This window comes from Haemaphysalis longicornis, unplaced genomic scaffold, assembly GCF_048455015.1.
Source record: "Haemaphysalis longicornis isolate Haplotype H1 unplaced genomic scaffold, Haemaphysalis longicornis Haplotype H1 scaffold_5, whole genome shotgun sequence".
Taxonomy (NCBI): domain Eukaryota; kingdom Metazoa; phylum Arthropoda; class Arachnida; order Ixodida; family Ixodidae; genus Haemaphysalis; species Haemaphysalis longicornis.
The window spans coordinates 421,467-437,089 of record NW_027526385.1 but is presented as its reverse complement, the minus strand read 5'-3'; the positions used below and the strand labels follow the sequence as shown (position 1 = coordinate 437,089).

The 15,623-nt window shown below is 47.8% G+C and overlaps 1 protein-coding gene across 3 annotated transcripts in view; it reads right to left on the bottom strand.

The window, feature by feature from the left end:
- Positions 1-1,990: 1,990 nt before the first annotated feature.
- LOC144137755 (mitochondrial glycine transporter A-like) overlaps positions 1,991-15,623 on the bottom strand; it is a 34,830-nt gene continuing 21,197 nt past the window's right edge. For 2 of the 3 annotated variants that reach the window (XM_077669696.1, XM_077669699.1), the window contains exon 10: positions 1,991-3,912. In XM_077669696.1, coding sequence (XP_077525822.1) covers positions 3,886-3,912 — 27 coding nt within the window. In that variant the 3' untranslated portion in view covers positions 1,991-3,885. Of the gene's footprint in view, positions 3,913-11,347; positions 11,407-15,623 lie in introns of all 3 variants that reach the window. The other variant, XM_077669698.1, reaches the window with a different exon arrangement.

The following is a 15,623-nucleotide window of genomic DNA, read 5'->3' as shown; positions in this document are numbered from 1 at the left end:
CATGCGGCGCTAGTAGTTTTGCGAAATTTATGGAGAAACTTTTACTGCAAATTGATGGTGAATTTTTTTACAATTTACTCGCTTAAAAGGAGCGAGAATTGGGTTTTGCTGAAGCAAGTGTGGGCTATAAGACTTTGACCGAAACATTTTGTGTCCTAGTTTGTGGCGTACTTTCAGTTTCGGATCCGAAAAGGCACTGCTGGCGCTGCGCGCATGCATTTGAAACTAAACAGTGTTTGAAAAGGTTCTAGGAATGTGAACAACAAAAACAGTACAGTGCACTACAGACAGCTCTACAAGCTCCTTGAGTTTTCTTCTGGTTTGTGCACTTTTTTACAAACGCCTACCCTGTAGAAGGGAGGCCAACCAAACGCTGGGATAGGCTAATGAGGGAAGCGTTCGTCGGCGTATCAGTACTATTTCGCGCACTATTTCGACTCCAAAAGCAGTGTAGCGCATCTGCTAGCTGACCCTCAATTTGTAAACTCGAACGCTCGCATAAATCCATTAATTTAGAAGCTAAAACAGTAAATTTAGGTGCAACTGTCAATCACCTTTTCAGTAAAAATAATTTATTCAAGTTTACAAGGCAAAACGTTGCAGCTAAAGCACGCTCATTTCTTTGTTCCTAAATCTGCTTCATGTGGCGAAAAATATGCGCAAAACAGTCAGCCTCATTAAAAAGTACCGCATTTATTCGAATATAAGGAGGTTTTCTTTCACACACACACACGCCTTATAATCGAAAACTGTAATTAAAACTATTGCCTAAATGTAATCCACAACACAGGACATCTCCAGTTCCAAAAGACACGACACCACCCATAAGCAAGGAGCATGTCTAACAGGCTTTCCTGATCCAATTTCAGTAATCCCTCGTTATAAGGAAGTCAGCAGGACGGCAAAAAATTTCGTTAGAAGCGGTATTTAGATATAAGCGTAAACTACAGTAGTTGAGCTTTAATTGCTCCACAACTGCGAGGGACAAAAACAATGCATTCAGAGAAGCAAAACTTTACTTCAAGTGCAAAAAAGGCAGTGAGCTTCGACCATTTCTTGCAGGGCGCGAGCAACACCTGCTCCAATTTGACGACGCCTTGCATGAGGCTATGGTCACCGTGATTGGGCGCCGTGAAGAGCTGTGACTGGCGTCCGAACGCCTTGCAGACTGGAGAGCGAATGAGGAGGAAAGACAGTGGCAACATTTATAGGGGCACACAGGCGTCACGGAACGCTAAGAGATTTTCGTTCTGGAAAAGGAAGCAAATGTCGTGGCTCGAGTCTGAGGTTGTGTTTGTGATCTCAAAAAACGACTACCCGCTCATTCTGGGTCAGAGCGCAATCATCGAAACAGACCAATTTTGCACTAGGGACTTTGCGTAATCAGTGGACAATTTTTTTTCCGAGGTGTGCAGCCGGGATCTTTGCAAAACAAGTTTTTAGGTGCCCCGTTGTCGACGACACTGCGAATTCTACAGTTCAAGTGCCGTACGTGCACTGTCGCGTCCACGCTATTGACCAATGTCTGGGAACGAAATTCGATGACCCTACCACACATCTGGACTGTTTGTCTAAAGTCGGATTGCGCGAATTGAGCGCGACTGGTTCGAGAAAATCGCCGGGGAATCACCAGCTTGCATTCACCCGACATGTTGACAGCCTAGCCTGACTCGCTTCTGGGCCACCGCCACTCAAGACACACCCCCGCTCGCCTCTTCGCTCTAAGCGGGTCACGCTCTTTGTTCGCTTCGAGTAATGTGGTCCAAAATGCATGTGTTTGGGTTGGGACCAGAAGAAATTTCAAATAAAGCGATATTTCGAGTGAAGCGATTTCGTTATAATGGGGGATTACTGTACTTATCATGCAACAATATCTTTTGCAAACTCGCTTTATGCTAATGCTCTTCATCAACTCCATATTGTGAAATCAACATTCCACCGCACGTATACAACCCCGCACACTGGAATTTCGTTCAGAAAGACACAGGCAGGCGCTCCAAGAATATTCTCTTTAATCCGCAAAAGTATGCTCAATCTCTTGCAAGTCCAAAAGCAAACAGACAAACAAGTCATCGCTCTGGTAGAAGCATCCACAGATGTTGCAAACTTATCACAGTACACAGCAAGACCAGAGTGCATTATATCGGCACCAAAAAACACAGGTTTCAGGGCCGTGCTACTTAAAGCTCGGGTAGAAGCAGCTTGCTCTTTCAACACACTAGAGCTGCACGTAACTACCCCAGCGTCAGTCCTGTGTATTCCTCTGATGTCTCTTAGTGCTACATAGCAGCACGTCTTCATGAACTTTGTACAAGACTTGAAGCTAGAAATTGCGACAATTGACTGAAGGCCGTTAGCAGACAGTGGTAGACACGCACACACACACAACAAGATCATACTTCCCTATGTACAAAGGCAGAAAGGAAAACAAAGCAGCCCAAACAATCAGAGGGTCATCCCACGTAGTGAAACTGTATTTCGTGCGAGCATGCTTCCATTTCTGCCCGCAGTGTTCATCGAATATTTCTATCATTTGTGAGCCCACTTCCAGACAGCACAACTAGGGTCATTCTTGGTGCTGCACCAACTCTTGCCACCGAGCTTCATACACCCCAACCTTCACGGTGCAGGCACATACATGCTCACGCGCAAAACCAAGGGTGCCTTGCTCAGGTGAATGCATGCAAGTGGTAGCACTCGAGCGGGGGGGGGAGGTATGCATGGTAGCAGACGAAGTGCTTCCGCCTGCACTGCCACCACATCTTCTTCCCTCTATATAGCCTCGTCGGTTGATGAGAGGCTTCACACTCGGCCAGAACGATGCTGTCAAGTAAGGCGCTTCCTTGGCTGCTGCCCACGCATACCGATACCTCAAAACGCCCACATATTCATTTTCCCGTGGCACACGCCCTGGATATTTGCTCACCGATTTATTCATTCAACCTGCTGACTGACTGAAAGGGCCCAGTGAAACCGTCCCTGAACGTACTAAGGCACTGCCTGATACGCCTCTGCAGTATACATGCAGCCGTGTGCGAGGATAGAAACACCGGCCCATCCAACGGCACAGGCCCTCAACCGGCAGGCTGCACACATTCAGGTGCACCGCGAACCTTCAAAGTGGGGCAGCACACGCACAAGGAGTGATCGTTAAGTGGCAACGCTCACTGAACTTCCTAGACACGCAGCTGCTAAGAGCCAGTGCTTGAATGCAAGAGCCAAGTTCACCGGCCGAACAGTCACACTCGATAAAAGACCCACTTGAAATTCCTGCACACACTTCCACGGGCAAGGCACGTAGGGTAGAAAATTGCAGGCACTCGCATCAGTATCGAAAGCACTGCGCAAACCTCGAGAACGTCTATGACTCCAGCAGCCTGAAAACGATGTCTTAACCAAGGTGCTGCAAATAGTCGCTACAATGCACCTCATGAACAACCTTAGAAGGCAAGTTGGTACACGTGGGCAAATGGTTCATCCATTTGACACACAAACAAACGATTCACGAGATGGGGACATCACTGAAATGATGCGCAGCTAGAATCCCTTATTCTGCTTGGATGTAGCTGATGAGGCTAACACAAAGGTAAATGCTGGCTGCTACCAAAAGTGGCCGCTGCGCATTTCCCCCCAAAAAGTAATTGGCAAACGGCCACTGGGCCCAAACGACAGATGCTGGGGTAGACTTCCCACCTGGTGCGCAGTGTGGTCTACTCCAAACGGCATGACTAGACATTCTAACACGTGTCCTATGTCCAGAGGCAAAGGGTTTCATCGGTGGGACAGAACGTGAGGGCCCAGCTGCCTGGGCGACTGTTGTTGCCAAAGGCAGACTGCTTCCCTCGACTACGACTCGTTCCAGCACTTTCTGAAAGACCTAGTACTTCATTTCTTGACGAATCCTTTGGTCACCTGCACAGAAGAGACCATTCGGAGAAGTTATTTCCAAACCTGCACTCCACCTGTGACGTGTGAAGGGAGAGAGAGAGAGAAAGAGCTCGAACAATGCCAGAGGCTGGCCCTTCTCTTGAAATGCTTCACAAAAGTAAACATTGTCACATTCCTCGGGAAGGATTTATGAAAAGCTACGTCTTGCACGCACTGAAATGCCACTTTAAGGAGACCTGCACTTCTGTACTGAAAGACTTGCGTGCATGTCCTGACAAGGCCTGACATTGGCCCAAGTTGCGACTCTGCACAGTCATGAAGGCACCAAGAAACAGCACAAAGTAGGCTTCCAGAAACAGGGAATAAATACACACTTCCATGCAGCTTATGGCAAACACACTCTTTCAGCACTGTTTGGTCCCATCTTACAACGGACACGACAGCTTCCTCAACCCAGTTGGCATCTAACTTTCTCCCCCTAGCCGTACCTACTGGTTCATCGCTCGCAATACTTTAGCGGTTGTCAGGACCAATGCCCTGTGAAATTTCCAAAGACCATCGAATCCGAGCAACATCACATGGCCTACTCCAAGGATTACCCGGCAGCTTGGTTTGCCCAATTCTGGTGGGCAGAGAATGAAACAAAGGTGCGAGAATTGAGGAATCTGGAGCTGCTGAAAGAAAACTGCAACACCAATCCCTTTATTTCTTCTGCTGTCTCTATTTCCTTATACAACTGAATGACACCTAAGAAAAGCGACAGTGAAGTCAAGTAGTAAACACTGTCTCATATCGTTACCAAATTGAAGCTTTCCGGCCGATTTACATGTTTCTTGTTCAATAATAAAAAAAGCGCATTCTAGAGTGCGATTTTCCTTGCAGCATCCTCACTGCCAATTGGCTCACGTCTGCTCTGACGACACAGTGGCAAGTCCATGGGGTTACACTACACGGATTGCCTGCACGCTTGATGCTCCCCCTACCTGGGCACGAACGCGCTAGTTGACACACACCACGAAATGGCATTGGGTAAAAATCTGGGACACCAGCAAGCACACACTGCTTTCACTTCCGCCGTCCACTCGAGGCAAACTAAGGCCCCACCCACCAGCTGAGTAGTGAAGTAACAAACTGCACGGGTCGCACTGCTCGGCGCAGCCACAAGCGCCACTTGGACAAATTCACTCCAGCGTCCCCTTGGAAGAGTGCGCCTTCCGCTCCTGCAAGCACTGCCACTGCGACGGCAGTGGGGGGGACCGCCAGCGTCCGCACACGCGCTGTGATGACACAGACGATTCCCTCCCAGAGCAACGCTCGCTGGCCAGGGGAAACGAGGGCAGGCGCTGACACCTCTGATGTGGGAAAGTGACGCACTGCCCACCTGCAAATGCAAACTCATGCCAATGGGGAGGAGGCCCCATTAGGAAGAACGACAATTCAATCACACCGAGAGTTTGTTCGTGACGATAATGATTTACTCAGCCCAAGATAATCGATGGTTGAACAATGGATCCGCAATCCCAACATTTTGGTTTTCTGTCCATCGTCGGCCCTTGCGAAGAAGTCATTGAATTCGTCACCTCTTCCGTTTCTGCTGATGCATGTGCCATCGTGCCGTGCCGCCGAAGTGTAGCGTATGACAACCAGACTGGGCGAATAGCTCCCTCAAGCGTTTTCAGTCCTGCAGGCTTGTATAAACTGTAGTAAAGGTGGTGTCGGACAATTCTTAAATTTTTGCTGGAGCCGTAGGTTTGGTGTAGCGAGTAGAGTGGTGTTCCCCAATCAGTACGTCGCATGCCTAGAGTTTTCCTTTTGGTCTTTTCCACTTCTGAAAAGCCTGCTTTCGTGCTTGGTGTCAGTACTGTGCAGCTGTGCTGCTTCTTCACCACAACTCACTGTTTCTTGGCACTGACAAGCAGTGAATAGCAAGGTTTCTTCTGCAGTTTCAGTTTCAGTTTGATGACAGATTCGCGCGTGACTGCAGCCTTCTCAACTACTTCGACGGTACGAGCTGGCCGGGTCTCAAGATGTTCCAATAAGGATTCACCCTTGATGAAGTTGGGAACGAATGTGTACTCAAACCCAAACTGCGGAGGCTCTGGCTTTTCTTTCCCGTCCTTAACCTCACCTTTTTCGTCTTCCATTTGGATGGAAGCAGCCGAATCGTCCCTGTCTGGGGCAGGCGTAGCCTCGCGTTCTTCACCCTTGCCTTTCGTTGAGACGCTCGACGCTACCTCGGTGTTGAGTCCCGCCTGCATGTTCGTGCGTTCAGCCTTTTGGTATGAAGAATCCTGCGCTGCGACGACAGCTTTTTCCTGTACGGAGACTTGCGAGACGTTACCGGGCAAATTGTTCTTCACAGTATTCTCTTCTGGCAGGAACAAGAATCGTTTCCCCGCATCGCACGTCGCATTGGATGTAGCGTCTTCTTGCACCACCCCCATGGAGACGCTGCACTTCGACGGACCTGCTGGCCTCGCACTATCCCCAGTCGCGGCCGAGTGCGTCGTGATGTGCGCAAAGGGACATAACACCTTCTCCCATCATTTTTCGGCGCCATAGATGGAAACTGCTCCCTTGCCGGATCATTCGTTGATAGCGGGTATAGCTCACGCTGACGATCTCAGAAAAGTCCCTTTGGTTACGGGTTGTCGACTCGAAATGGTTCCCAGACCCCTGCCATTCATGCGGCTCACCGCTAAATGTTGCATCCCTGAGCCTTGGCACGACAATTGGCGAGGTCGCTGCCCGTGAGTGGACGAGAGAGTCGCCTCGAACGGTTGTTAGGAGAGTGCTGTTGGCCACAATGGTCGAAGGAAATTTGGCTCGCTTGATGTGGGGTTCACGGTGCCTCTCATGCGGGACGGGACGCCTTCGGGACCTTGAAGGCATTGCAAAGCCGGTTGAGGGCACGGCATACACCTCCTCGGTACGCCAAGGCCTCAAAATATTCGGGATCGACTTCCCCATGGCCAAGAAGGTCGACGATTTTCTGGCCTATTTCGTACATTGCGGCACCTTTGCTCTCCAGCAGATCAATGGTCTCTTGCAAGTCGTGCAGAGATGGTGAAAAGACTCGCAAAACCTCACTCGCTGCCTTCAGCAGTCTCGCAGCAGCGCCGCAAAGGATGCGTTGCTGCCGGCGCAGCTTATCCATCCCACACTTACTGTCGGTCATCACTGGACGGTCAGGGCCAGCCATGCCGACCTCCGGCTGAGGGCGGGACTGATCAGCGCAAACAACAGTCAAAATTGCGGGGTTCTAGAAACCTCAAACCAGAGGGGACGTCGGTGGTCTCCTTTGTCGTGTGCGGCCATCCTCCCAGGTTTAACCGCACCAAAAAATGTAGTGGAAGAACGACACAAGCGAGACCGCGGCATGGCTGCCCTTAGCGGGGATGACACATTTAATGACAGTGCGAGTTTGTTCATGATGATGATAATAATCGGCCCATACCCAACGGGAGATTTAACAGTTGTCACCACAGAGTTGCTCTAGCTTTTTTAACTTTGATTACACACTGTTCAGTTGCACCCTGGGAGCGAAGCTGGCAGCTGAGCAGCTCGAGGACCCCTGACAATTTCCACGACGTTCTGCCAATTCCACCGAACTCAAACGCCATCGATCATTGTCAACAGTGGTTGTGCAGCCACCAGTTGTTTTCAACGACCACTCAAACACGTGTGTCTTATGGGACGGATGTCGAACTGCCAAACAGGCAATGCCCACAAGATGACAGGCGTTGGCCTGCAGTGTTCAATCAACCGGGTTTCCCTTCCCTCTTGCAAAGGTCATGTCAAAGGGCAACGCGGGCTTCGTGACTTGAACCTTTTGATTCCGAGCTGGTTCGTGCCAAGGGGCCACTCAGTGGCCCACATGTGGTAAGTGGGTCACAAACAAATCGCACCCTTGCAGTTTGTCAGCCCACTAGCTGTCTACTGGGCACTTGCATACCATGGGGTTATACCCTGGAAAGGCACGGCAACGAGCCCCGATTGGAAGGAGGTGGCCAGTGTTCCAGCAGAACACCCCTCAGAGCCATCCAACTCTGGCCAGTCATAATGGAGCCCTCCTTCAAAACTTTGCCCCCTCCCACTAAGGAAGCAACTGTGCGAGCTTAAACCAGGTTTCCTTCATAGAGTTTCATACTAATATATACCACAGGGAAACCTGGTGCCACTTGTCCTTGGCGTGGCTCATGAATAGGCTACAAAATTGCCTCGGGCTGAAAACAAAGCAACAATATTACTGGGGAAGAATAACAGAATTTGTTTTGTCATTGCGAAATTGAAGCTCCAGAAAGATTTTGTTCTCGGGCATCATTTAGAAGCTTCATGCAAGATGAACAAGAAAATGATCCTTGTTGAATTTGGCTTCGAGACAAAGCAGAAGCCATGTGTGGCAAGGAACGTCGCTAGCTGCAATGGCGGCACCCCATGACGGCCCGCCACTGCAGCACCAGATTTCCCTCGGGTAAACGCTAGTATGAAACTCCCGTATTTACTCGCACAATGAACCCACTCGTGTAATGAACTCTTTCCCCACTATTCCTGTTGAGAATTAACTTTTTGTCACTTTGAATAAAAAATGCAGCAGGAATACGTTTTTATTTCAGCATAGTTGCTGATGCTGTAGGCAATCGCAATAACTTGTTATCGCGCTACAGTACACACAGAAGTGCTAAAAATTAGGGGTGTGCGAATATTCGAAACTTCGAATATTCGATTCGAATGTTTTGGTATTCGATTCGATTCGAACGACACTTTTATTGTTCGAAACATTCGAACCACCCAAAACTCAAAAAATAAATTCAGAGCGTGTCTCAGCAGCAAAGTTGTGAAGCATGTACACAGCGAACGGTATGTGCTTTCGCAGACTGTATCGGTGTTTATTCGTAGTTACAGTGCAATCTCGATGATACGATTCTGGGGGTGCTAATTTCGCGATGGTACGAATTTCCGAAAAATCCTGGCGAAATTGCATTGTTTGCAATGGGAAAAAAATTCGGCTGTTACAAACAGACCTGCGCGGCCCGGCGGAAGATACAAACGAGCCGCCGAGGCACCCGACTGCCGAACGAGCAAGTGACAGCTCTCGCTCCCCTGTTTGTCACTCATTCTCCAGAAACGGCCAGGCTGTTGTTTTCTGCTGGCGAAAACGCTCTGCGCACGCCCAACGCGCGCTGACACCGCCACAAAACCACCCGCACGTTGCGCGCGGCGCGGCCGGCGGCGTCAACATGGCGTTGGCTCCAGCCGCGAAGTAGCGCGGGCGCTCGAGGGACCGCTTCTAACCGCTCTTTAAAATGTGGCTCAAGGGAGACACGAAGTTGCTTGTGCGCTAAAGGAGCTGATAATGCATGCGAAAATGGTACTATAAAACATCAGCCGCGCCGCTAGTGGAAGCGCCCATGAAATATTTGCCGGGGTGCTAAGCCTAACCATCTCCAGCGGAGCCAAGCCGGCTGTCTCGATCTCATCGCAAGTAGTGAGTGTGTAGTCAGGCTCCTCCATTCTGCCGTGTGCGTCATGCGTCATTTTCTGACCGAGGTAGGCGCTACCGCGGGAGCGAAATCATCGATGCGGGCGTGAAAATACAGCGCTCGCACAACCGAGGCGGGTGAATCGCGTGCAAAAACGCACCATGTGGTTCACGCTTGACTGTTGCGGCGTGTAGCGAGCTTGGGCACAGCGATTGAGGAGACAAGAGCAAAGCTTTATGTGCTCCAGAAAGGACTGCTTTGGGACTTGGGGGTTAAAAAAAGCAGAAAAAAATCGCGAATTTCTTCACGTGAAAGTAAGAAAAGAAATAAACGAAAACTTTTTTCAGCGCTCAATTTTTTGGTCTGTGTTGGTTCATACGAATTTCGGATGATACGAATATTTTTCGCAGTCCCGCGAGATTAGTATCATCAAGATTTTACTGTATCAGCGCGCGGCAATGTGCATGGGCTCGGGCATGCCAGCTACTAGTGTCTCAAGTGAGCGGCTGTTTTCGGTATCTGGTGGAGTCGTGACGAGCAGGAGGTTGTCACTGCTCCCCGAACATGTCGAGCAGTTAACCTTTCTCCATGTTAACATTTAAGTGAGTGCAGACCTTAACCAGTTGAGTGCAATGGTATTGTGTAATGCCTAATTTTACTTTGTGTGATTTTTTGTGCAATAAAGTTGCAGTTTTTGTGTCTCTAGATGGTGAAAACTTTAATTTTACAAAAAACAATAAGTATTCGTATTCGAAAAATGTTCGAAAAATATTCGATTGATTCGAACTTTGTTTTTATTATTCGAATTCGCTTAGAAATAAAAAAATTGATATTCGCACACCCCTACTAAAAATGCATAAAAAAAAAAATCTCAACAGTAGCCGGAGACGTGAGCGCGAATGCCGTGGCTAACAGTGTAAAAATTGCGCGCTTGCGGAGTGCCACCTGTTGAACGCAAAACAAACCTTGCGCCATAAAAACGTTGCTGTGTGCGAACAAAGTCAAAGCACTAAACGTACTCCGCACTCCTCTGCTCTTGCTGTTCCGCGACTTCGCCATTACGCTCTGTGGTTTTGTTGTTTAGCTGTGTTCCGACTTTCTTTTGTGCTCCTGGCGCACGCCCTACAATGGGACAGTACACGAGCTACACAGCCAGTTTTAAACTGAAGGTGCTGGAGCATGCGTGGGTGCACATGGAAATGGCGGTGCTGGGTGGCACTCCAGCTACGGGTGAAAATGAGAAATTTCCGGGCGGTGAACAGGGATCGCCGCGTGCATCGTGGGCCCATAAAAGGGAAGTTTGCAGGTGTCGGAAAAGAAATTTTGGAGTGCCTTAACAGCACGGAATACGGTGACAACAAATGTGAGGCCGCAAGCGACTTCAGTGCGGAGGAGGACAGCTCCATGGCGAAGGGGTACGATGGCGAGTTGCGAATAAAATTTAAATTTCATTACCTAATTACCTACTTGTTTTCACAAAAATGGTAAGGCTCTGGCAGCGCTTCTCTTTGCTACAACTTCATTGTATGGAATGTCAACTGTTGCAATTTTTTCCCGCAAATTGAACCCTCTCCCCCAATTCATGCCGAATTTTCTGGAAAAAAAGTGGGTTCATTACGCGAGTGAATACAGTATATGGTTTCCTTGTTCTGGATACCAGATGCCACCAGCCAACACAGTGCAGCTGAGAGTTCGAACTGTGAACCGAAAAATGTCAGGATGCTCTCAAGGGGTCGCGTTTCCAGCACTTGGCACTTGTTTCTGAAGGGAACAAAAGTGGATGGCTCAAATCGCACAGCCTTTTGCTAGCTAGCACATTCCACGGCAATGTCTCCGGCACTGCTTTGCAGACATCGCGGCAAAGAAATTTTTCACACACAACAAAGCTTTTGTGCAACGCTCATCAAAGTGCACCAACATCCAAACAAACACACCACACACGGGAGCGCACAGAGCAGACAAAAGACACTACTTGCCAGCACACAACAGGGAAAAAGCTGCCCACTGGGTAAAGCAGACGTCACGATGCAGTGGCCTGGAATGCAGACATGGGAAAGGGAAAAACACCAGATGAACACTTCACCCAGAACCCTCTGGTTCATTTCACTCGAAATTCGCAGTTCAAAGCTATTGGCAGTGAGATGTTTGAGTGGCGCCCCCTGGCTCTGACGTCGGCTTAGGGACTCGCGCCGCTGTCGTCTGCTACACTCCACTAGCAAGAGGCCGCAGTGCCAGTGCTAGAAATCGACCGCTTTGATGGTTTAGTGCCTTAAAAGGCGTATTTCTAGTAATTCAGTTCTTTTTGCCAGCTTCTGACACATCTGAATAATTTCCAGCTGTATCACCCACAAGTTTGCAACACCCGAGGAGAGAGAGAACAACTTTCTACAGAGCATCGGTCAGAAGATCGTGTGTCACTCGGCCTTTCTAGCGTATTCGCGAGGTTCACCGCTCAGACCTGCTCGGTAAGTATTCAGAATGCCGAGGCTTCCCTACATTATTTTTGAGATGCTCTGATGAAGACTCAACAGTCTAATGCTACGTACCAAGCAGCGGGCACGTAACAGAAAATAAAGCGGCTGTGTTCCATTTCTTTCGTTGTTGTTGACTTGTATCAAATGAATGGTTTTTTTTCTGTGCCCAGCGAATTAACTTTCTGCGCCGTTACAAACTTCTTATTTGTAGTTCTGGGGATTTTGGAATGTTCACAAAGGTCGTGTGGATATTTCCCTCAGGCTGTATGGCGTACATTCCGTTCTTCGCAAATTGGCTTTCGTTATGGCTGCGTGCAAGAAGGGGCATATCCCCAGCGTGCATTGTTTATTCACATGCAAATACTATGAGAAGGTTTCTGCTACGCACCGCGATCGCGCCTCAGACAACGTTGTATCGAGTACTCGAAGGCGGCTTTTCTGCTCCGAATTTCTATAGTAAGCACCGTTATCATAACGAACTGACTCTCAAGCCAAACAGTTATGACATGATTACGGTGCTGAAGCCTTGATATACTTGCTAACGAACTCAATAAATAGTATATATGCATATTATAACTATAATCGATACAAATGAACATGTCCAAGCAGCTCTTTGTTGTTTTCCAACCCCTCCAGGCGTAAAGAACAAATCCTGGTCTACTCGGGATGATATTCTATGAACTGAAGAAAACTATTCTTGCTCTTTTTGCCTTCACTGAGGAGCCCACCCACTAACCAGCTAGATTTTGCTTGCCTGTTAAGGAGGGATCTGGCTTTCAACATCAACTTTTTTATTTCGCAGTGGATTTTGATGAAAATTAGCACAGCAACTGGAAATGCTTCTGTGATAACACCATAAAAATTTCAAAGCAATATTTCGAAAATATTTTTATTTATTAAATTTTCTTTCTGTTCTGTTTGTACCGAGCTTGAGCCGCTTATAAAACACAATAGAAATCTTGTTCGAAGTGCTTTGGATTCCCAAATGAATGGGCGAGGTCGTGACAGTTCTAGAATTTTTTGTTTACAACACAATGTTTTTTAGTTTTCATTTTTTTAGAGGTCAATGTGTAACAGGCATGTCGACTGTGAACGACTATTTGAATAAAAAAATCACAAAAAACAAATCTGGAAAACCAGGAGTGTTACGACCTGAACTGTTCACCAAAGAATGTAATGCAAGAAACGGAATCAAAATAGACCCAGCGGTCACGAAGAAATCCCTGGAACAAGCGACACAGGTGGTAAAAAAAACTGTTTCGAGAAAACGGCTTCCAAAGTTACAACATAGTTTTCACTCATCAAAAGTCGTCAGGGCTGTAGCCTTTCGTGTCCTTTTGAACATGAGGCTTCTGGAAGGCCTTGCCTTGAAATTGGAGTGGCTTTTGGAGCCTTTCTCTTGCCACAAAACATCATTTTCACGATCACTTTCACATCACTTACACAATCATTTTCAGCTCCTCTGTGAAGAGTACATAGCCCAGTTTGCAGACCAAATGGAAAGGGAGATAGCTTTCAATGCAAAGTAGGTTAGCTGGTTGGCTGTATCGCACTGGACAACCTCCCTTTGCAGTGTTGTCACCATGGCAACAAGTGAAGCATCTTTTTTACTTAAATTTGAAAATTTTTGGCTCCTTTAAGTTTTATCATCTTGCCTGGCGCAGCAACTTAGCACTCATACGTGCAGGTGTTCATTGCCAAAAGTTTGCATACCACAAGGATGCAAATGAGCTACTTTAAAGCTTGGTATAATATTCTGCATAACTCCCAACCTCAATGCAAGGGCATTTTTTTTACTAATTTTGACATTCAAGGCATCCAATATTTCTCGCAGCACAGCCAGTAAGCCCTAATTCCATAGATGTATGCATTGGTATCCATAATTTCCCTAAAAAATTTACTGTTAAATGCTGCGACACTAACGTACATTTTTAACGCAGAGAACATATTTTTATTCCTATATTACTAACTCAAACCTGTTTGCATGATTATTAGAAGTGCACGGGAAACGTTGCGCAAAAAAGGCAATATAGCTCACTCGCATCGCACGCTTACCGCGACATATCGTACTTTAATTATCTCTGATAAGGCTGTCAAGCCGCTTTTAAGAATAAATCTAACGTCGCAGGCATTAATTACAACTACTGGTGTTCAATCGTAACCGGTTGCCCAGTCATGTGATGCTCCAATGCGCGTCGGCTATGCCGTGCGCACCGCAGCGTTTCACGCGTCGACCGTTTCTTTCCCAAGGCTAGCGAGCCCACAGTCAAAACACAGCAATAACTACGCGTATAAACTTCGCAAATCCGACTAAAAGTTCACTTCACGAACTCCTATCGCGAGCGCACACACCGCGTCACCCTCCGGGGTCTGGCGACGGTAGAGTCACGCGCACCAAGAAGCGTTCGATGACCTCCGCCTTTCGAGCCACACAACTTCCCGTAATCTGGCTCGTGATCTCAGGCATTCCTATCGCGATAACGTCCGTTTTGAATACCACCAACTGAATAGAAACTTGGCCGAGCGAAGTACTGAAAATGAACTCAAACCGCACGCTCCGCAGTTCTGGCGGCCGCCATCTTGCGTTGCGCCGCGACACCCAATCATGAGGGTCGTCTTAGTGCGCCCCAACCGGAGGACCAATAGCGCTTCAGCATCTATTTCTAGCTTCGTTTGTGCGTCGTTTCTTTTCTGCCGTTTGCACGTTTGTAAATGAATGCAGATAAGAGAGATGAGCGGAACCGCAAAGGCGATCGCTCGGCCGATCTAACGATATCAAAATGGCCGCGCCCGGTGGCACCGTTGCGGAGATACACGCTCCGAAAATTGCCGTTTTTTCGGCCTTTTGCGCTAATACTTCGTCACCGCGCCTGGCAAAAACATTTTCTTATGCCTCTTTGAGACGCTTTTCAGCGGAAAAACTATGCAGACGCACAGAATAGGAAACATAGAAGCCGAATATGTGGGTTTCAAAAAAACAATGTTTTGGTCATTTTTCCGAAGTTGAAAGCCGTGTCAAATAATGTTTTCTCCTCCTCCTAGTCCTCCAGCTCCTGAGTTAGTGTTTTACTACAACAAAAATCTGAATTTTGGGAAGATATGGCTTCGGGAAATGTACCAAAATATCCCTCCAGATCTGAACAAACATCGCGTTACTGTATTTTTACCGTAAACGTGACTCATTTTGCTCAATAAACTTCAATTCTGGTTAGAAGCCTGATATAAAACCAGCACGCGCCCATACACACAGTGGGTTATTTGGAACTCAACCTGCAGTTTCTGCGGCCCATAGTGCCTGTCGGCATAGTTTCATGCCATGACAACGTAAAGTGATGTGATGCAATACTTTCGAGCGTTCGGCAAGGTCGCAAAAACTGTTTTACCTTACGTACGATTACTGCGAATCGTAATGCCTTCTGTCAAAGCCGACAGCCCCGAAAGCCTGGAATTTCTTTTGGTTTTGCATTTTCGCTGTTATCGGTTACTAGCAGCTTGCTCTTCCCTTTGTTCGAAAGATTACTTAGCGCAGAAGCTGACGACTAGCTCCGACTCTTCGCGCTCTGCACAGGACTGGCTTTGCAGGGAAAGGGGCGACGCCGGCAATCTTTCTTCCGTAGCGTTATCCAAAACTATACTATAACTCACGCCTTGAGCCAGCGTAGGTGATTTTAAGTCTATTATTACGATAAAAAGTTACGCACATGCAAAATCTGGGACGGACAAGCAGCAAACGTGAAGCGAGCGCAAAGCAACAGCAGGGAGAGCGAGCCCGACTGAA